The 21,586-nt window shown below is 36.2% G+C and overlaps 2 protein-coding genes across 2 annotated transcripts; both read left to right on the top strand.

Annotated features, from left to right (window-relative positions):
- Positions 1–579: 579 nt before the first annotated feature.
- On the top strand, positions 580–11,947 carry LOC131971885 (NEDD8-activating enzyme E1 catalytic subunit-like). The gene is made up of 18 exons (XM_059333543.1): positions 580–642; positions 745–783; positions 2,000–2,123; positions 2,740–2,820; positions 3,300–3,382; positions 4,767–4,847; positions 4,957–5,000; positions 6,063–6,127; positions 6,834–6,989; positions 7,490–7,592; positions 8,699–8,809; positions 8,958–9,011; positions 9,968–10,004; positions 10,095–10,176; positions 10,296–10,396; positions 11,219–11,282; positions 11,377–11,431; positions 11,534–11,947. The coding sequence occupies exons 1-18, from the start codon at positions 623–625 to the stop codon at positions 11,620–11,622; spliced, it is 1,389 nt and encodes a 462-aa protein (XP_059189526.1). The 5' UTR covers positions 580–622; the 3' UTR covers positions 11,623–11,947.
- A 142-nt stretch (positions 11,948–12,089) lies between these two features.
- Positions 12,090–19,937, top strand: LOC131971566 (chemokine-like protein TAFA-4). The gene is made up of 5 exons (XM_059333075.1): positions 12,090–13,021; positions 13,938–14,057; positions 16,059–16,214; positions 16,450–16,574; positions 19,926–19,937. The coding sequence occupies exons 1-5, from the start codon at positions 12,997–12,999 to the stop codon at positions 19,935–19,937; spliced, it is 438 nt and encodes a 145-aa protein (XP_059189058.1). The 5' UTR covers positions 12,090–12,996.
- Positions 19,938–21,586: the final 1,649 nt, after the last annotated feature.

Raw genomic sequence — 21,586 nt, 5'->3', positions numbered from 1 at the left:
AATTAAATGTAAATATCAGCAAATCTAAAGTAATTTAGACTGAATATTCCCGTTATTTTTAGGGTAATCGTGTCATTCATTCACACATCATGGTATTCCTCAATAAATTTTGCTTGAAAATGTTATATTTTTACAGCAAAACTGTGTGTTTCTTCCAGTTTATGACAGAAAAAAGTGCTATTCGTTGATTTACGGTAAATAAAAGTGTCTAATACGGTGATATACAATTTTTAATTTTGTGCTATATTTCTGATGTATTTGACAGTGTTTTATTGTTATTTCTACAAACATTTTTTACAGTGTGGTAAAAGCTAAATCATATCATGACTAAACTCGAAATATTACAAATACAAAAAACAAGGATGAGGCCTGAAACTGTGCCTTTCAATATGCAATTTAGACTTCTTGTCATTTTATTGCTGGGTATCATTTATATATAATTTAATATCACACTTCTTTCTTAATCATGCCTAAATTTTTAGGTCCAGTCGTTTTGGTGAGACGAAGGAGAAAAATACTGTATATTCCCAATATGTTTGCAGGCGCAGCTGTGCGCAGCTGTGCGCAGCTTTGATGCTCGGAAACACAGCACTCACAATCGGGGACATGGGACCGTGAAAGTATGGCGGATGCCGAGGAGCCGTAAGTCTCAGTGGACGAAAAATATGATTTTTCTGCTGTTAAACTTGCACCTTTTGTCCATAGCCCGGCATGCTTGAGCCATGTTCTACTTTCTTCTTCCAGGGAGAAGAAAAGAAGGCGAATAGAGGACCTGACTGAGAAGTTAGTGACGAATGCAAAATAAAGGTCTCTGACTGGCAGCAGGTTTGCGTTGCACTGTGAGCAGCGACTGCTGGGCCAGGAGACATGAAAATATACATAATAACCAGGGACAGCCTTAATAACCCAGTTAGTGTCTGTACCATTCATCCGTTCAAACAATACACCAATTCACAAATGCAAAGACCCTGCACTGCACCATCCTGTGTCCTCCTTGCAAGACAAATCAGGAATAGCATTATCATACACTATAGCTGTGTACCAATCTGTACTACATATTTAATAATCCTAAACAGGTTTTGAGTGTTACTGTTCGTTCAAACTCGGTACAAGTCATAAATGCATTTTAATATACACTTGACTCATGATTGTGATGCACATGTCCCACAATACAGTTCAAAAGTGAAAATGGTAATTAAAGCACAATTACAATCGACAGTAGTAATCCAAATATGCTCTTACTACAAACATAATATTGATTTCTTGAATTTTAACTGCAAAAAGTCTGCTATAGAATAGTCTATAGTAAATACTGGGTGCAGTTATAGGAAATTAGTGAAGTGATTCCCAGCTTCACTTGCATGTGACCATCAATATAAAACCATTTCTACAGTGTGTCTGAGTCCATAACTATGACTTGTGATTTTTGGAAAATAAAAAAAAAACATTATTATTTTGTACTGTTCGATGGCCCCTTAACCCTCTCATGCATGAATTATGATAAACTCAACCAGGATTTTTTTACTGATTATTTTTATACATCATTAGGGATGTAAAACAAGGTTTAAAAAAAAAGTCTATCTTTATTCTATAAAGAAATATTTATTTGTCCACTCAAGTGTACTTCATGCGTTTTGTACTGTAAAAACACACAATCAATGTTAAGCCTTAGTGGGAGTCCTGTCAAAGACAACTAGGATGTGTAATAAAAAGCTAAGGAACAAGACTTTTCACCCAGTCCAGATGATGCTGATTCATCTGAAGAATTTACTATTTGTAGTTACCATAAATCAGTGCTCAATAGCAGCATTTTTTCTCATTAAGCTCCGTTATGTAGCCATGCATCCTAATGACTCTTTGTCTTTTCTTCCTCGTAAAATTAAAAATGCATAATAATAAGGCATGCATTGCAATATTAGAGTTAAAAAAAATAAGGGAAAAATGTACTATTTCAAGTTATGGTACATGTTTAGTGCATCTTTATGTGTCGTGTGTGCAGAATGGCTGTAGATGGCGGACACACGGATGGAGGATGCGACTGGGATGGTCGCTGGAATCATGTGAGGAAGTTTTTGGAGAGACCTGGCCCTTTCACACATCCTGACTTTGAGCCAAGCACTGAGGTAACGTAAAAAAATACCAGCATGGAAACAAAATCAGTTAGTTTTAGTGATAGTTTATTCATTCATTATCCTTAAGCGCTTATCCGCACTCGGGTCGCGGGGGTCTGGAGCCGATCCCAGCTGACATTGGGCGAGAGGAGGGGTACACCCTGGACACGTTGCCAGACTATCATAGGACTGACACATAGAGACAGACAATCACGCTCTCATTCACACCTATGGGCAATTTAGAGTCACCAATTAACCCATTGAGGCCTGAAAAACCGCTGGGCGATTTTAAAATAAGCCTCTAATTTTCTGGAAATTCTGGAAAAAAAAGTGTGAACTCTTCTACTAAATAATAGATTTTTCAGCCTCTGTAGCAGATAGAAATGAAATTCAAAAAGTATTTGAGAGCTTATACAAATACTACAAAACGACGTAAACGCTTTGCAGGCTTCAATGGGTTAAACCTAAGTGCATGTTTTTGGACTGTGGGAGGGAGCCGGAGTACCCGGTGAGAACCCACGCTGACACGGGGAGAAGGCAAGAGTGCTAACCACTACTACCACCATGTAGCTCTAGTTTTAGTGATAGTTGTAATCCAAATCAGTAAATTTTTTATTTTCTGTCTCAGTCTCTACAGTTCTTGTTGGAGACATGTAGGATCCTGGTCATCGGTGCAGGAGGACTTGGATGTGAACTACTCAAAAATCTGGTAGGAAACGGCTTTGATCTACAGTACAGGCCAAAAGTTTGGACACGCCTTCTCATTCAATGTTTTTCCTTTATTTTCATGACTATTGACATTGTAAATTCATCAAAACTATTAATGAACACATGTGGAATTATGTACTTAACAAAAAAGTGTGAAATAACTGAAAACATGTCTTATATTCTAGTAAGCAAAGGGTGGCTACTTTGAGGAATCTAAAATACAAGACATGTTTTCAGTTATTTCACACTTCTTTTGTTAAGTACATAATTCCATATGTGTTCATTCATAGTTTTGATGCCTTCAGTGAGAATCTACAATGTAAATAGTCATGAAAATAAAGAAAAACGCATTGAATGAGATGGGTGTGTCCAAACTTTTGGCCTGTACTGTATGTGGAATCAATGTCCTCACTCAAATGTAAGTTGACTGCTTGCATCTTTAGAGTCGAGTCATTCATGCCTCGTCCTGTTGTGTTTTAGGCCCTGTCTGGGTTTCGCCTTATTCATGTGGTTGACATGGACACGATTGATTTGTCCAACCTCAACAGGCAGTTTCTTTTCAGGTAGGTTTCACCTTTGTTCTTCCTCCTCCCTATAGTTTCAACGGCAGTTTAATACTTAACAAATACAGTATGTGGTCAAATACTAGGCTAAGTTAAAAAAACCCAACAACAGGCAGAATGGTGACAAGACATACAAATGATGTTTGGAACTATTTAGACAAAATCGACTAAATTGATGTGCAATGCAAAAAAAAAAAAAAAAAGTTTGCCCATAAAGCACGATCATAATCTCATTTGCAAGCTTTGTTACCATGGCCATTGTGATGCCACCAGGGAAGGGAAGATAATCCAACTCATTACCAAAATGGTTACTGGCGATTAGGGTTGTCCCCTCTTGGTTGGTTGTTTTTTTTAATTTTTTTTAAATTCACTTTTTATTGAGGAATTTTTTTTTAACATTTTATACAGAACAAAGAACAAGAACAGTTGGGGTGGGGGGTACCAATATCACACAGCGTCATCATTTTCTCCTATCATTATTCTTTGCAGCAGTCGTTGTTAGTTAAATGACAGTTTTATATAAAATCAGAACTTGTAGGCTTAACATATTCTGTCCATTTTGACCAGGTTTTGTAAAATGAGTCCATTTGTAACTTTAGATGAAACGTTGGTTGGTTGTTTTGATGTTGCTAGACGACTAAGATTTCTTTTGTCAATTTCGTCCCCTCCAGAGTTCTTTGTGTAGAAACTTACTGTGTGCTCCAATACCTATACTACCATACTATTTATTATGCCAGAAAAAGATTTAGTATGTCCCAATATACAGTGTGTCAAATGCTGCCAAAAATGCCAGGATGTCCTACTGCATCTGGTTGCATTTTGCAGTATGTAAACTAAAGCTTTTTCTAGCTATTCTTGCACACAAGTCTCTCCACAGTATTAACCCATTGAAGCCTGGAAAGCGGATACGTTGTTTTGTAGTATTTGTATAAGCTCTCAAATACTTTTTGAATTTCATTTCTATCTGCTACAGAGGCTGAAAAATCTATTATTTAGTAGAAGCATTGACACTTCTGTTGAATTTCCAGAAAAACTTCAGGTTTTAGTGGCTTATTTTAAAATCGCCCAGAGGTTTACAGGAAGTTTTAGGCGTCAATGGGTTAATGAACAAGAGGGTAAAAGTTTAAGGCGCAGTGTCACGAGCTCAGCTAAAATGCTGGAGTGATTACTAAAAGTGAAAAGAAAAAGTGTGCCATTTGAAATGCAGGTACAGTTTACAGATCTGTCAATTAAACCAACTAATAGAAAATGTGAGTACTTGGGTTTTTAAATGACCTAAAATGCCTGTCCCTTGTAGTAACGTAACAATTCCGGTGTGATAAAATCAGATTACATTATGAATCTGGTATGTCCTATTATTATTATATTATATTCATCCATTTAGGCCTAAAGATGTTGGACGACCGAAGGCTGATGTGGCTGCCGACTTCGTCAACAGCCGTATCCCTGGATGTAAAGTTGTCCCGTATCCTTTGCAGCAACAGTTTTTACAGCTGAAAAACATCTCAAGGTCACTTAACAGTGTATAAAACATATCTTGATCGTGATTTTTATTCCTTATTTATAACATGCAGTCACTTCAAGAAGATCCAAGACTTTGATGAGTCCTTCTACAGGCGTAGGTTTTTTTGGTAACACTTTACAATAACCAACTAAGTGATGTTTATAGATGGTTTATAAACCAATTATTAACCATTTACAAAGTGCTATACATATTTAATCTTTAGAGGTTTTCAACCAATTTCTTAAAGGTATATGAATCATTTCAAAATCATTAACATACTTAATATGGTGTTAAAAATGTTAAAATGAGTGCAACTAAAACTATTAATAAACTATTAATTATAATTTAATTGTTTGTTAATGGTAAAGTAACTATCAACTTACATTAATATACCATCTATTAGCCCTTTTTAAATTATTTGGTTAGTTAAACATTAATAAATTATGTATTTACCGTTCTAAATGGTCTATATATACGGTTTGTAAATGATTATTATTATTTTTTTAATATATATTTTTATTGATTCACAGTTGCAGTAAACAGTACAATCGAAGAGACATATTTTCATTTTCTTATATAACCCAACACCCATTCCACTCCCCCAGAGACCCTTACATCGTTGTATTAATAGGTTAATACACCAGATCAGTTAAAACAACAGTGTGTAGAAAAAAAATATATATATTAATAATAAAAATAAATAAATAAATATATATATATATATATACATATATATATATATATACATATATATATATATACACACACACCCATGCATAAAATATATATAAAATAAAATATAAAATAAAAAAATAAGTAAAAAAAATAAAAATATAAAACATACATATATATACACATACACACATACATATACAAAAATATATATATATAAGAAAATACATATCGACATATATACACACACCCTTACACACACCTATCCATATAAAACATGGTGTAACATAGGTTGTCTGCCTGCGCCTCAGCATGTTCAATAGATCAGCCCAATGTTCTTGGACTGACCTGAGTGTGTAAATGATTATTAAACATTAATAAACTATCTGTTTACCAGTTATAAATGATGGTTATTGTAAAGTGTTACCGTTTTTTTTTTCTTACAAGATCTATGAGCTTACCTAGTAAACACCTCAGAGGTTTAAAGCACTTTTTTCTTTGCAGAGTTCCACATCATCGTCTGTGGACTGGACTCCATCCTCGCCAGACGCTGGATGAACGGGATGCTGGTAGGAAAGAGACATTTGAGTGTTCACTTGATATATCTTTGCATATTAGGAGCGTATAAAGCAGCGGTTCCCTAACTTTTTCAGCCGTGCACCCCCTTCTATGTCCCAACTGGGTTGACGCACCCCCAATCGCCCACACCTTCAAAAAAAAACAAAATGCAATAAGAGTTTTTATAGCCATATTAAAGGTGGAGGATGATGACAGGCTCAGGATCAGAGGCAGAAAGCAGATCAGTTGGGAAAATGTTATAATATTTTGAGCTGCGTTGAACAAAAATTGCAGCAAATTTAAATGAGCGTGGAGTGAACACAACCCCGTCATCATAACACAGGTTGGAAAAATGATACAAGAACAAGAAGCTAACTTCTTCTACGCTTCATTATAAGATCAAAAACAACCAAAAATAGATGCAAAAATGACCAAAGATGACACAAAATTATGAAAATAGACACAAATTGACCAAAAATACATGTAAAAATCACCAAACAACCAAAAAATAGATGCAAAATTGACCAAAATAGATGCAAAAATGAACAATAAATGACACAAAATTGAATAGCCTGTATTTATTAATTAATTAATAACACGTCTTTATTGTGTGGGGGGGAAAAAATGTAATTGTGTCATTATCATATTATGTGGTCCACGCACCACACTTTGGGAATCCCTGGTATAAAGAGATATAATTGATGTTACCTTCTCTAGATATCGCTATTGAGCTATGAAGACGGAGTCCTGGACCCCAGCTCCATCATCCCTCTCATTGATGGAGGAACAGAGGGATTTAAAGGAAACGCTCGTGTCATTCTGCCCGGCATGACTGCATGCATCGACTGCACATTGGAGCTGTACCCGCCACAGGTCGGTCACTTCTCAACAGCAATTTATCTTACAGTTTCACTTTAACGATTCATATAATTACAGTAGAAATCCAATCTTCTGTTTTTAATGGATTTATGATATGACAGAATAGTTAATCAACCTATTAACTTTACAAAATCTTTCACATCTGCTGTTCAACTTGTCTTTTGGGTGTGAGAAAGCATCTGCGGTGCACAGGAGGTGATGTTTCACATTTCCATCTGCAGCAGCTGCTGTTCGCTTGTGCAAAAAAAAAAGATTTGATTGAGGAGATATTCATAAACATAAGCACTGATCGCTACCAGACTGTACAGAAAAAGACAGACAGACAGACAGACAGGCAGACAGGCAGACAGACAGGTGAGGTGTAAATCCAACACAGCAGTGACTTGCCAAAAAACACACCAAAGACATTCAAGCTGTCTGATATCACTCTGCAGAAAAGAAAAAAAAAGGCTTCTAGTGCTCCTTTAGCTTGACCTTAATTTTACTGCCCACAGATAAATTTCCCCATGTGCACCATTGCGTCGATGCCCAGGCTACCAGAACATTGCATTGAATATGCCAGAATTCTACAGTGGCCCAAAGAAAAGCCATTTGGAGGTAAGATGAAATATTCACACCTTCTTTTTTTTTAACTTTAACACATCTAATCACATTACTAAAGGCAGAATGAGCAGGATTAGTCCCTTCTGGTTTGTTTGCCTCGTTGTTTGTGTTCTTCTGGCACTGTGTCCACCGTTTTTCGTAGCTTCGTCTTGGATGCATGCTTACAATCTGGCACCCGGTCACCCTGACACCCTGACACCCTGGGGGGTGTGGCTTGAGGCGACACACCCAGGAACCTCCAGAACACAGCAAAAAAGGAAGAAAAGATAAAATACATGCAGAGAGCAGGGTCTCTGCAGACACAGACACTGCCACAGTCTTCTAGTGCAGCTATTCTCAACCTTGGGGTCGGGACCCCATTTGGGGTCGTGAGATGATTTCTGGGGGTCACCAAATCATTTTGGAAGTCAGCTCTGTGTTAAAGTGTTCATGTGTTTTAATCTTTTTGGTCACTTAATGTCTTTTTTTGGTCATTGTGGGTTTTTTTTGTCATTTTGTGTCTTTTTTGGTCATTTTGTGGTCATTTTGTGGTCATTTTGTGTCTTTGGGTCATTTTGTGGTCATTTTTTGTCTTTTTTGGCCATTTTGTGTCCTTTTAGCTCATTTTGTGTCTTTTTTTTTTATCATTTTGTGGTCAATTTGTGTCTTTTTTGGTAATTTTGTGTCTTTTCTGGTCAATTTGTGTCTATGTTGGTCAATTTGTGTCTATTTTGGTCAATTTGTGTCTTTTCTTTGGTCATTTTGTGTCTTTTTTTGGTCATTTTGTGTCTTTTTTGCTCAATTTGTGTCTTTTTTGATCATTTTGTGGTCCATTCGTGTCTTTTTTGGTCATTTTGTTTCCTTTATTTGGTCATTTTGTTTCTTTTTTGGGTGATCTGAACTGTGCGTGTGAGATTCTGTTCAGTGAGTGGGGGTCACGGACAACATGCATGTTAAATTGGGGGTCGCGACTCAAAAAGGTTGAGAACTACTGTTCTAGTGGGTCATAAGTGGTGACTGAGCGCCTTTTTTATGCATAGTCTAGGAATATCCTACTCATTCTGCCTTGAACCTTCTGCCTGTGTTCATTATCACAATAAAAGCCAACTTTTCTCAACTAGAAACCAGCCTAGATGGAGACAGTCCAGAACACATCCAGTGGGTGTTTGAAAGATCCCAAGAAAGAGCTGCAGAGTTTAACATCACAGGAGTGACATACAGACTCACTCAAGGTGAACTTGTAAATTTTAAGGCAATAATGTATTCAGTGCTAATGTGGTTCGTTTTTTTGTGATAACTTTGTCTTTATAATTGACAGCTCTTGAGCTCACAATTGGCTTTAAGTGTTGGAATGAAAACTGTGACTGTTTTTTGCCACAGGAGTTGTGAAGAGGATCATTCCTGCGGTGGCATCAACTAATGCTGTTATTGCTGGTATGACACTCAGAGATGGTGACAGAAAGGAACTATTTTGAAATATTTTTTTGTTATACCTTACCCATTGTTTTAGGGCTTATCATTTGAAGCCCAGAGATTGACATTTTGGCTGTTCCGATCCTGTTTGTTTTTTTGAGAGGTTGCAGTTTACGTTAGAGCACACATTGTTAAGCCCATTTCTTACTGTTTTGGTTTTGGAAATGCATAAAAGGCTGCAGAACCCTTCAACCCAAGTTTGGATAAGCAGTTAAAGGAACACTCCACCGTTTTTTCATATTAAAACATGTTATTCGGTCAAGTAAGACGAGTTGATACAGACCTCTTGCGTCTCAATGCGTGCACTCAATCGCCCTGGCGCGCGGCGCCACTTGGCTAGCACTTAGCTTAGCCCAGTTCATTCATTAGGATCCAAACAGATGGACAGTTAGAAGCGACCAAACTCCTCCACGTTTTCCCTATTTAAATACAGCTACACGAGTAGTTAAACGACCAAGTATGGCGACACAAAATAAAACGTGGCGCTTTTCTAAGCGGATAAAAAGGATAACTATAATGTATGGCGGAATAGCACTTGGGAGCACTTCGACTCGGCGCAGTAACATCATCAATCCTGAGGGGAGAAGATTTTTCAGGAGTGATGATATTACTGCGCCGAGTCGAAGTGCTCCCAAGTGCTATTCAACTGTCCATCTGTTTGGATCCTAATTAATGAAGTGGTCTAAGCTAAGTGCTAGCCAAGTGGCGCCGTGCGCCAGGGCGATTGGGTGCACGCATTGAGACGCAAGAGGTCTGTATCAACTCGTCTTACTTGACCGAATAACATGTTTTAATATGAAAAAACGATGGAGTGTTCCTTTAAGGATAGTAAATAAATGAATGAAATGCTAATTTGTGATTTATTGTTCTTAAACAGCTCATGCCACAATACTTAATTTTGTCCTTGTTCTCCATAGCTACCTGCGCCACTGAAGTTTTTAAAATTGCAACAAGGTTAGGAGCAGAAATAAATGATTTATCGCTCATCTCAATTGATTTAACAACATGAAAGAACAAAATCTAACATCAGGTTTTATTTTGCAGTGCGTATATCCCTTTAAATAATTACCTGGTCTTCAATGACGTGGACGGACTGTACACCTACACTTTCGAAGCTGAACGAAAGGTGTGTGCGCTCAAATTGCCAGCAACTGTGACTACCGATAATTACCTTGTCTGCGGTCTAATATGCATTTTTCTGTACATGAGATCATCAGTTTACTCTGCGTCATCTTTGGTTGGCAGGAAAATTGTTCGGCCTGCAGCCAGGTGCCTCAGGATCTCCAGTTCCCTCCTTCTGCCAAACTACAGGAGGTTTTAGAGTACCTGACTGAGAATGCCTCTCTGTGAGTACACAGTAAAATACAACATTTTGGAATGCTTCTTTAGGAAAAACAACTTATTTCCTTATTTTAACAGCGACCCCACTCCAGTTAAAAACTGGATTTCACGCAAAAAAAACAAAAAACAAACCTAATCCACTTTATCTCTTGGTCTATCTTTATTGTAAGGCCAATCAGTAAGGTGAAAAACTTTCAATCAACAAACATAACAAAAGTATTACACACAAAATTCATATTGCACATAACATTGGTGCAACTTAAACTCCACATATAAATGTGTAAACCTCCTTTAAGTTGAATGGTTGAAAGCAAATAACATGAATAAGAATACTTTTTTACTGATATGGCAGATAATTTGGTAACACTTTACAATAACCATCATTTATAGATGGTAAACAGATAGTCTATTAATGTTTAATCATCATTTATAAACCATATATAGGCCATTTAGAATGGTGAATAGAAAATGTAATAATGTTGAACTATAATTTATAAATGCCAAATAGATTACTTTACCATAAACAAACATAATTATTAGTTTATTAATAGCTTTACACACATTATAACATTTTTAACACCATATTAAGTATGTAAATTATTTCAAAATTATTCTTATACCTTTAAGAAATTGCTTGAAACCATTTAAAGATTAAATATGTATAGAATTTTGTAAATGGTTAATAATAATTGGTTTATAAACCATCTATAAACATCACTTAGATGGTTATTGTAAAGTGTTACCGATAATTTAAATTATTATTATTATTATTATTAGTATTAATAATAATAATAATAATAATATTACATGTGTTAAATGTGTTTCAGACAAATGAAATCCCCAGCTATCACCACAACTCTGGAGGGGAAGAATAAGACACTGTATTTGCAGGTAATATTTCATATCTGGTAACGGCTGCATGTTGTTTGGATACCTATATTCTATAATAAACTACAACTAAACTACAATCACATTCTTTTTCCAGTCTGTTAAGTCCATCGAAGAACGAACAAGGCCAAACCTCTGCAAGACTTTGAAAGGTAAGAAAGCGCAGCGCTCCAATCATTCCCAGTTCCTCAAAGTGGCCCGTTGCTGCTGACTTCTATGATAACATAATATGTATGTTTTTCTCTCTGATGCAGAGCTGGGCTTGTCGAATGGACAGGAACTAGCGGTGGCTGACGTCACCACGCCCCAGACAGTTCTCTTCAAGCTCAATTTCACCACCTGAACACTCATTACACCACGCAGTCAGCACTGATGTCAGATCGACTGCATCTGAATGCTGAATGGGTCTTACATCAGAGTGTTGCTGTGATGTTGCAGTAGCACACTTGATATGATAATGTAAATAATACGTGTGAGGTCTCGCTTGTGGGATTGGATTTGGTTGTCATATGAATACGGAATCATTTATTAGCAGCATTGTTTTTCTATTAGTAACGTTTACATCTTGACGTATTTGTCCTGTTTTGACTTGTAGCTATTTCCCTGTCAATCAAATGAGAATAATGATGTGCACTATGCTCTAATAAACTTTTATTATCATGGTTGTAGAGGAAGCCTCTTTAACCAGATTTTTCACTTCACTTCACAGCAACAGGGCGGCTTAAGTGTTTATCTTTAAGCACATTAGCTGCAGCTTGAATACACCCTCAACACGCAATACTTTTATAACACAGAAGAGTTGGGAGGAAGTCTATTATTAAGATTAACAACATTGATGTTTTATTCATCGAAATAATACATGTTTTATGTGGGAGTCTTGAAGGGTGAGTGGTATCTTCTTATCTCGGTTAATCTGCAAATTTTCCAAAATGTCAAACTACTTCTTTAATACGAGTCACTGAGCAATTAGAAATATTTTATTACTTTGGGGGGGATTACTATTGTACTTTTCAGTTGAAGCCTAATTGAATATTTATAGCTCAGTTTGACATTTTCCTTCATTAGTGGATTGCAGATATAAATTTGCATTCTCGGGAATAAACAGGTGTGAAATCTCACCTTTGCTGTTTGGCAGAGTGACAAAATACATAAGATTGTTTTGGAATATGATTTTAAAGACAGATCTTTCGTGAGAACAGTCCTCGGCCTTGAGATGCAGTTTATATCCTGTGTCCGCTGTGTGACAGGATGTCGATACTCACTTTAAGCTTCTTAGGGCGCTAATGAAAGTGGCCGCATATTGTCCAGGGGACAGATGGTTTCTGGCTTGATTAAGTTTTAATTTTCCTGACGGGAAAAGCTGGCAGGCTTTGCTCGTCGGAGTGATCCCGCTGTGTTCACAGTCCAACATATCTCTCACATCACATCCTGCCTTAAAGGTAGTAACTCCAGGTAGAGCAGCTCAAGTGTGAAACTGCAGGTTTTCGCTGAGCAGACGTGTTGACTGTTATCTCAGCTGGGGCGTTATTTAGCAGCACGCAGGTGGTCTCGCGACTTTTTTTTTTCTCTCTCGCTCGTGCTTAGAATTTAGGCAAAAAACTTCTGAAACTGGAGTTTTTTCTGCTTCAAACTTTTGCATCTTTGCCCAAACCATCATCATATATATTATGCATGATGTTAACCCAGACACTGACGGAGGCTTCTGCAGCGACTTATCATGCATATCAATAACCTGAGCAGAGGTAAGTGCTTGAATACTTAAAATATTCATTGCAATCACTGTCAAAGTCTGGAAAATACTGTGAGGGTTTTATGTCTAAACATTCTCTCGTTTACTCTGTGATTAAATGTTCAAAATAAATGTTAAAATCAAGCAGACTCACTTTTATTTATTTATTTTTAAACACATTGTGCATGTGTGTATATGTAAAACAGTGATAGTGAACTGTTTTGGCACAAACATGATTTAAAAAAAAGTATATGTATATCATGTATAATTTGAAAATAGATTAAAATAAGTAACATAAAATGAAAGGCCTACTTTTTTGATCATCAATTAATTGTTCTTTTTTTCCAGCAGAAATTCAAAAATATTTGCTGGTTCATGCTTCTTAAATGGAAGGAATATGCTGATTTTTCTATGTTTAACGTGATTATAAAATTATATAATTATATAAAATGAATTGAGAACATAAATTGCAGAATAATCGAGAAAGAATCGAGAACTAGTGAATTAAAAAGCAATGTTTTATTTTCTATAACCTTTGCACAGCATTAGTTTTTCCTTTGATTTGACATAAAAGTCCACGTCCCAGTTTTTCCTGTGACTCAGGATAATAATAATAATAATAACAACACGATTAATATTATTATCAGGATAATATGAGTCAGAATTGAGTGCAAGGATCCACTCATCCGCCTCCTAAGTCGGGCCTCTGATTGGGCTTTTTTATTGGCGTTTCTTTGATTTGCCCTGGCTTAGCTCAGTGATGTGAGAGTTATGATTGAGAAAATACATGCAAGACTTTATGAACCACGTATCAGGAGTCAGAGAATATCAGAAGCCATATTAATTCACTTTATGGTCACATACTTAAGGGAGAAGTATTGGCCTACTTCCTTATAATTAAGTGTGGATTAATGTCTCTGTCTTTGCAGGCAAGATGAAGATGAACATATTGGCCGGACCATTACACTGGGGCCTCCTGCTTCTATGTATACTAGGCTTCTGCAGCCAGCTTGTGTCCGCTGGCAACCAAAGCTCTCGAGGACAGACAGGTGAGTGTCAGACCCAACCAGACCAGTCACAGGGGGACTCATTATAGCTCCTGGTCACCAGCCTTGTAGGAGGAGGGTTCAAGTTGAGCAACAACAACCTAACACACACTGAGCTTCTCATTAGAAACAGAAACTAATGTGGAGATATAGAGATGTCAGTATTGATTTAGGTTGATTTTGCAGACTTTCTGCACATTTATTTTAGTAGCTCATAAACTGTCCTTATGTCACATGCATGATATCATTTCTTCAGCACAATCAGTCTGACTATTAAAATGTAAAGCTACCAGGGACTTATACATTACAAGAAACATGACAAAAGCACCTATCCAAATGTCATTATCACTAAAAATAATATTTTAGAACAGTTCTAGATTGTAAAAAAAAAATTGTGTTTTACTATTTATATGCACAAATACATAAGAAGCATTAAGATAATATATATAGCTGTCTATTTTACATGTGTGGTGATTTTATTCCAACTTGTTTTCATTTATTTTCTGACAATTCAAGTTTCAAGTCATTAAAACAGTGATTTGAATGGAGTCAAGTCCAACTGACAATGTCTCAAGTCCTTATAACAATTGTTTAGGAAGTATTTAAATCCCTATAAAAAATAATATTATTAATAATAATAATAATAATAACTATAATAATAGTAGTAATAATAATAATATAATACAATGGTTATTATTATTATTATTATTATTATTATTATTATTATTATTATTATTATTATTATTAATAATAATAATAATAATAATCAATTATATAAAAACATGCTAATGAAACAATTTCTTAAATGTATTTAAGTTTAAATAATAAATAAATAAAATTGATCAAATAAGGACAAGTTAAGTCATTTATTTAAAATAATGACTTACAGTATCAAAAGTAAAAGTTGTGGTTTTGAAAAATTGAATTTATGAATGATATATTAAATATTCAATTAGATTATTAATAATCATGCATCAATATCTAAGCAGTATTTTATGTAATTTTTGGATAGTTTAAACTAGTGCTTCTCATTCTCGGAGTCACACCCTGATCAAGCTTGTGAGATGATGCAACACACATTTATATTCAGTTGCTTTTTTGTAAAGTGTCACAAGCTGAAAATGTTATCAGCCACTGGTTCAATGCATAATATTCCATTGTATTTATAAGCCTCTCCAGTGTTTGGTCATTTCCAGCTGAAATGTAGTAGAGTAGAAGCATAAAGTGGCATTGAATAGAAACAAGTGTACTTGAGTTGAGCACTCTAGTAAATGTACTTAGTTACTTTCCACCAGTGTTGCACATGGATAACTTAAACTTGTTGTTTTTTATGATTACATTTTTAAATCTTTGCTTTGATTCTGCTGCAGGTGTTGTTGGTCATGCAGCTCTGCAGACACTTCACTTCAAAAAAAGTTGCATGCATGGGTTTTTCTCTTTATGTTTTTACTTCTACATCGCACCTCTTCTATTTGGAGTTCAGTCTAAGTGCATCATCAGAATAAATCATCAGAGGTGCAATGATCACAATAGCGCAATAATGTTTTTTCTGTGAAATGATGCAGAAGCAAGTGTGGGAGAAAACATTTCTGCTCATGTTGTTTATTCAGCTCATTTATTTAAATGTATTGACGCAATCTGAAACATTAAATCAGACGACTGAAAATGCTGACTTCTGCTAATATGTTTTGACATTTGAATGTTGTTTTTCAGTACTGTGAGTGCCACAGTTACTGTGAGTGCTGGTGCTTTTAATCCACTTGGGGGTGCTGTAGCTTCACAAACATCAACATTAGGGTAGAAGTGTTTTATGATTCAGGTTTTATGGTCATCTGAATGAAAGACACAAAAGAAAAAGACTGTATTTTTTAACATTTAACATCTGATAAAGCCAAGAAAGCATTGCACTTTGACTATAACACTGCAATCTGTAAAAGCTGCCTCTACTTACGTACAAAACACAGAATAGAAATTGCCATCTTTTCCTCTAAACTCTCTTCCTAGGGTCATCACAGGAGAGGACAGGGACTTGTGAAGTGGTTGCTGCTCATCGTTGCTGCAATAAGAACAAGATTGAGGAACGCTCTCAAACAGTCAAGTGCTCCTGCTTCCCAGGACAGGTGGCGGGGACAACAAGGGCTCTGCCCTCTTGTGTTGAAGGTAATATTACTAGGACCCTCTTCTGCCTCTCTTAACCAGAAATATTCTGACATGACATGAATATATTATCTGTAAAAGTGGAGTTGGGTTAGTCAGTTCCACCAGAGTCCAATGATACTGAGGCTGTCGAGGACCACAGAGTGCAACATCTGATTGAGATGTTTTTGTCCAAACAAGTCTTTTGTGAAGTCCTTCCATCTAAAAAGTGACCCTCGGCTGTGGTGTTTTTCTCCAGCCTCCATTGTTCGTCAGAAGTGGTGGTGTAAAATGGAGCCGTGTCTGGAGGGGGAAGAGTGCCGTGTTCTCCCTGACCTCACTGGTTGGTCATGCATCTCTGGGAACAAAGTAAAGACCACAAAGGTAAGGCCTGCATTAGTCTGAGTCACAGCAACAGGAACACCGTACAAAGGAATAACACAGAATCGCTTTAGTTTAAAGCATCGTATTTATAGACGCCTTAAAGCAGTCATACAGTAAATCCTCTGCTTTTTTATTGCGTTACTCTTATGCAAAACAGCGGCCGACAGACTTCTGAATGCTCATCATAAAGCTTTATTTTAGTAAGCCCTCCTTTGATGCTGAAAGATTCCACAATCAAGCATAATCACCGCTCCCACTGGCCATATCAACCCTCTTGCTCTCCGCCAGGCACAGTTGGCTCAGAAAACCTAATTCTATAATCTGGTGAATGATGGGGCCAAGAGGACAAACATGAAATAAGCTGAAAACTAATACTGAACAGTAAAATCCATGTAATTAAATCTGACGGCCAGAAGAAACCCCATTGCGTTTAGTAATGCACTTTCTTATAAGTTGCCTTTTTGTTGCAGTTTTATGTGTTTGATTCCTGGGGAGACATTTTACAGTGAATCAGGGGGCGAGTTCACAGCAGCAGCATGCAGCCAGTGATCAAAAGATATCACATGGTTCATCAGAATATTGTATTGAACTATAGAAGAAGACAGAAGAGAACATGGTAGTTAACCTCAATATATATGAAAATAAATAAATATATATATATATATATATATATATATATATTAGTTAGTTATAATAGTTCTGTTTATCAATCTAGATTATTTTGGTGTTGGAGATGTCTGCCTTCTCTTGAATATAATGGGACTATACTGCACTTTGCTTGCGATTGGGAAGTGCAAAAAAAAATACATTTGAAGATCTCTTTCTAGAAATCATGACCCAGTTACTCAAGATAATCCACAGACAGAAAGAAAGAAAAGAAGAAGAAGAAGAAGAAGAAGAAGAAGAAGTAGTAGTAGAAGAAGAAGAAGAAGAAGAAGTAGTAGAAGAAGAAGAAGAAGAAGAAGAAGAAGAAGAAGAAGAAGAAGAAGAAGAAGTAGTAGTAGTAGTAGTAGAAAAAGAAGAAGAAGAAGAAGAAGAAGAAGAAGAAGAAGTAGTAGTAGTAGTAGTAGTAGAAAAAGAAGAAGAAGAAGAAGAAGAAGAAGAAGAAGAAGAAGTAGTAGTAGTAGTAGTAGTACAAGAAGAAGAAGAAGAAGAAGAAGAAGAAGGAAATAGTTCTGTCATTAAATTGAGTTTCTGGAAAGAGGCATTGATAAGAGTTTTATTTAATGTATATCTTGGCAAGTTTAAACACCACATGGTATGAAAAGGTATGACAGATTATCACACTTTTTCTATGGTGTTGAAGAATACAACTTGCATGTCTTTTCCTAATGACTGCCTATCAGACTCATCAACTTGCACCACACACGCAGCAATGATTGATTCTTTTTCTAAAAAGAAATTACTTTTTTAAAGGTCCTACTCTTTTTTTCCCCCTCCTAATTTGTTTTGTTCAGCGGGAGACGAACAGCGTTCTTATTTATTTTGTTTATTTTCAAAAGGGAGAAAAATAATTTTAAGCTTCAATTATAGTAAATAGTTGTCCAACCAAATATAACCCTGTTTTCATTACGTTTAGGGCCATTGTAACTGATAATAATCATAATAATAAATGTGGAATACTGTACACGGTAATACTGTGATCATTTCGTACTGGGAACATCTTATTCTGCTGAAACCATTGTCCTATTATATTCGAGAGAAGGCAGACATGTCTTCGGCTGATATCTAACACCAACACCAAAACAATCTAGACTGATAAACAGCAGTACACGTATAAGAAAATGACGTCATGTTTTTCCAGGTGAACCTTTCCTTTAACCCATTGACGCCTAAAACTTCCTGTAAAACCTCTGGGCGATTTTAAAATAAGCCCCTAAAACCTGAAGTTTTTCTGGAAATTCAACAGAAGTGTCAACTCTTCTACTAAATAATAGATTTTTCAGCCTCTGTAGCACATAGAATTGAAATTCAAAAAGTATTTGAGAGCTTATACAAATACTACAAAACGACGTATCCGCTTGTCAGGCTTCAATGGGTTAAGTAAAAGTTGTAAGTAAAGTAAAACACATGCTTTAAAAATTTTAAGTGAATTTTAAGTAAAAATTACAAAAGTATAAGCATCAAAATATTCTAAAAGTAGGCTTATTTAATATTAAAGTATATCTTGTATGTCAGTTATTGGTGCATTAACCCATTAAGGCCTTAAGCGCCTGGAAAAAAATGCCTGGAAAACCTATGGGCGATTTTCAAATGACCCCCTAAAACCTGAAGTTTTTCTGGAAATTCAACACCTACTAAATAATAGATTTTTCAGCCTCTGTAGCAGATAAAAATGAAATTCAAAAAGTATTTGAGAGCTTATACCCGTGGCTTTCATACAAGTTGAGTTTATTTGTCCAAACCTTCAATAAAGTTTTTTAAAAAATCAACAAACTCAGCAAATGTTACATTTGACTGAATAAAAAATCCTATGCATAATACTAATGCATGCCCATTAGGAAGATGCAAACATGATATGATCACTGGAAGAACAAGACATAGTTCTCATTAGCCTACTGTAATAATAAAAAAAAAAAATTATCATAATAATAATAATAAATAATAATAATACATTGTATATATTGCACTTTTCAGGGTACTCAACGACGCATAAAGTAATATAAGACATAAACAGTCATGATGTCTTATATCATCATCACAATCAATCAGCCTATTATTATTATTAATATTAATATATTATTAATAATATTATTATTATCTCCAGATGGCCACAAATCTGTCTGTTCTTCGGTGAAAATATGTCGTCTAAAAACATATTCCTCATCCATAAATGCCGGTCGATTGGTTCCGAGGGTTCAAAGTCCGGATCAGCAATTAAATGATCGGCGCTGTTTTCATCAGATCTCTTCCGTCACTTCCTGCTGAGCTCCTCCGCTATAGTCGTCTTTACCATGATTTATAAGTTCTGGAAAAGTCCAATGTTGCATTGCGACACCCCCGCATGTATTCTGATCATGTTCTGATGCATTTCATTGGCCAAGAGACCGAAAATAGGTGGAAAAAAATACAAATACTACAAAATGACATATCCGCTGTCCCGGCCTTAATGGTAGAGTGACGCAACAGCGCTCCCGGTTTTAATGGTAGAAATGCGATAATGCTTTCCCGGCGTCAATGGGTTAATGTGAACATCACTTTAATGTTGCAGCTAGTCGAGGTGGCGCTAATTACTTTACATACTGAACACAATAACATTCTTATCAGATCTGCTTTATCTTGTAGAAAGTATAATGAAGTATATAATTGTGATTGTTGTGAAATTTTGTACTTTCTCGTGTTTTCTTTCAGGTGGCACGGTAGCAAGACAGAAGCTCCATCTAATCAGTACGACCCTGTCCCGGCCTGCTGCAGTCACCTTAACTAACACTGGACTCTGAGGACAGTGAACGCCCCGTCAGATAGAGCAAAGAACAATATAGATTTAATTAGATATCTCCTGGCTGAGCTTTAAACTGGAGGAACTCATTATTTTAATTTCCCTTTTGCTTGAACACAATTTGGGTTGGGGTTAATCCCGTGGAGTGAACAATCTATTAGCAACTGACTTAAGATAAAATGACGCTTCACCCTTCCCCGAGTCCAAACAGGCAGCTACTGCAAAAGTCTGTATCATTGTTTCGGTGCTTGATATGCTGGGCACATTGTGATGCACTCAATCAAAGTTTGGATGGGCCTGCTGGCAGACACTTAAAAAGAGATTTTGTGGATTTTCAGGAGGCAGAATGTGAATGCAGTCAGTTGCTTGTGACTCTCTGTGCCGATCAAAGCAGCAGACCACAAATACTGAGAAATTTATGATTATGTAGCATTTGTAAACAATGTTGTCCCGTAGACTTACTCTGAGCTCTGTAAAGAGGTCAGATCCCTTTGGACTACTCCTTACCACGAAGAGACATTCTCCCAAAACAGCACACAAACATACACAGAAAGGCTGCTTTTCGGCTCCACCGGTTGGACAGTTCACCACCTGCAAGGCTGTGATGGCATGCACACAAGCATGAAGCTCTGATGCAAAACAAGGACTGTTTGAAATGCTAATCATGGGGAGAAAGGGGAGAGAGAAGAGAAGAGGAGCTTCTTCACTGCTGAGAGTATTTACATCATGCTTTTGTTTGTCTCTCTAAACTGAGTACTCCTGTGGAGGGAACTCTGCTTATAGTAATGATGGGAAACATTGGAAATTCGTTGCCTTGAAGCAAATTGTAGCCACTAACAGAACAGGAATATTTACCGTTATTACCATTTCATCAGTTGTCCTCTTTATATGAATAATATGCCTGCTGTACTCACCCCTGATTGCCTCTCTTTTAACTCTTGAGTTTAGTCAGACACTTTGCATTTTACCTTTGCAAGACGTTTTATAATAACACTTATAAAGCGACTGCAAATCATCCCATCTGAGGCATCAGGCTTGTATGAAGGCCACATACTGCGCTAGTTGAAAGCAGCTGAATTCTAAGCAGTTGGCTCAACATTTACTTAATGCAATTATGCATTATGGCTGTCTTGGTAGTGACAAGATTCTTCACGGAGCTGTCATGTAGTCAAAGCCACTTTATGCATGGCTTTGCTTTGTAAACATTTAACTTCTGATAGTTATTTAGTGTTTACAGCGCTGGGAATTTCATCAAAATCATGTTATTTTAAGATTTATTTAATGATGATAATCATATTGAATGTCTTGGATATTTTTTGGAAAACCCCTGCTCGAAACCAGTCCACTTGTAGAGGTTTTTGGTGATGAATGAAATGTTTTTTTGTATATTTAAAAAAAAATCTAATCACATAACAAATTGTGATTCTTTTTATGGGCTTTGTGATGCAGCTGATAACAGTATTACTAATGTGATCTGACGAGATCAGCCACACAGAAAAGAAACATTGTTGTTCAACACACAGTTTATAAAAGACCTCAGATGTATTTCATTTGAGAGCTGACTTTAAAATGT

Source organism: Centropristis striata, chromosome 5, assembly GCF_030273125.1.
Source record: "Centropristis striata isolate RG_2023a ecotype Rhode Island chromosome 5, C.striata_1.0, whole genome shotgun sequence".
Taxonomy (NCBI): Eukaryota; Metazoa; Chordata; class Actinopteri; order Perciformes; family Serranidae; genus Centropristis; species Centropristis striata.
This window is presented reverse-complemented; position numbering and strand designations above follow the sequence as displayed.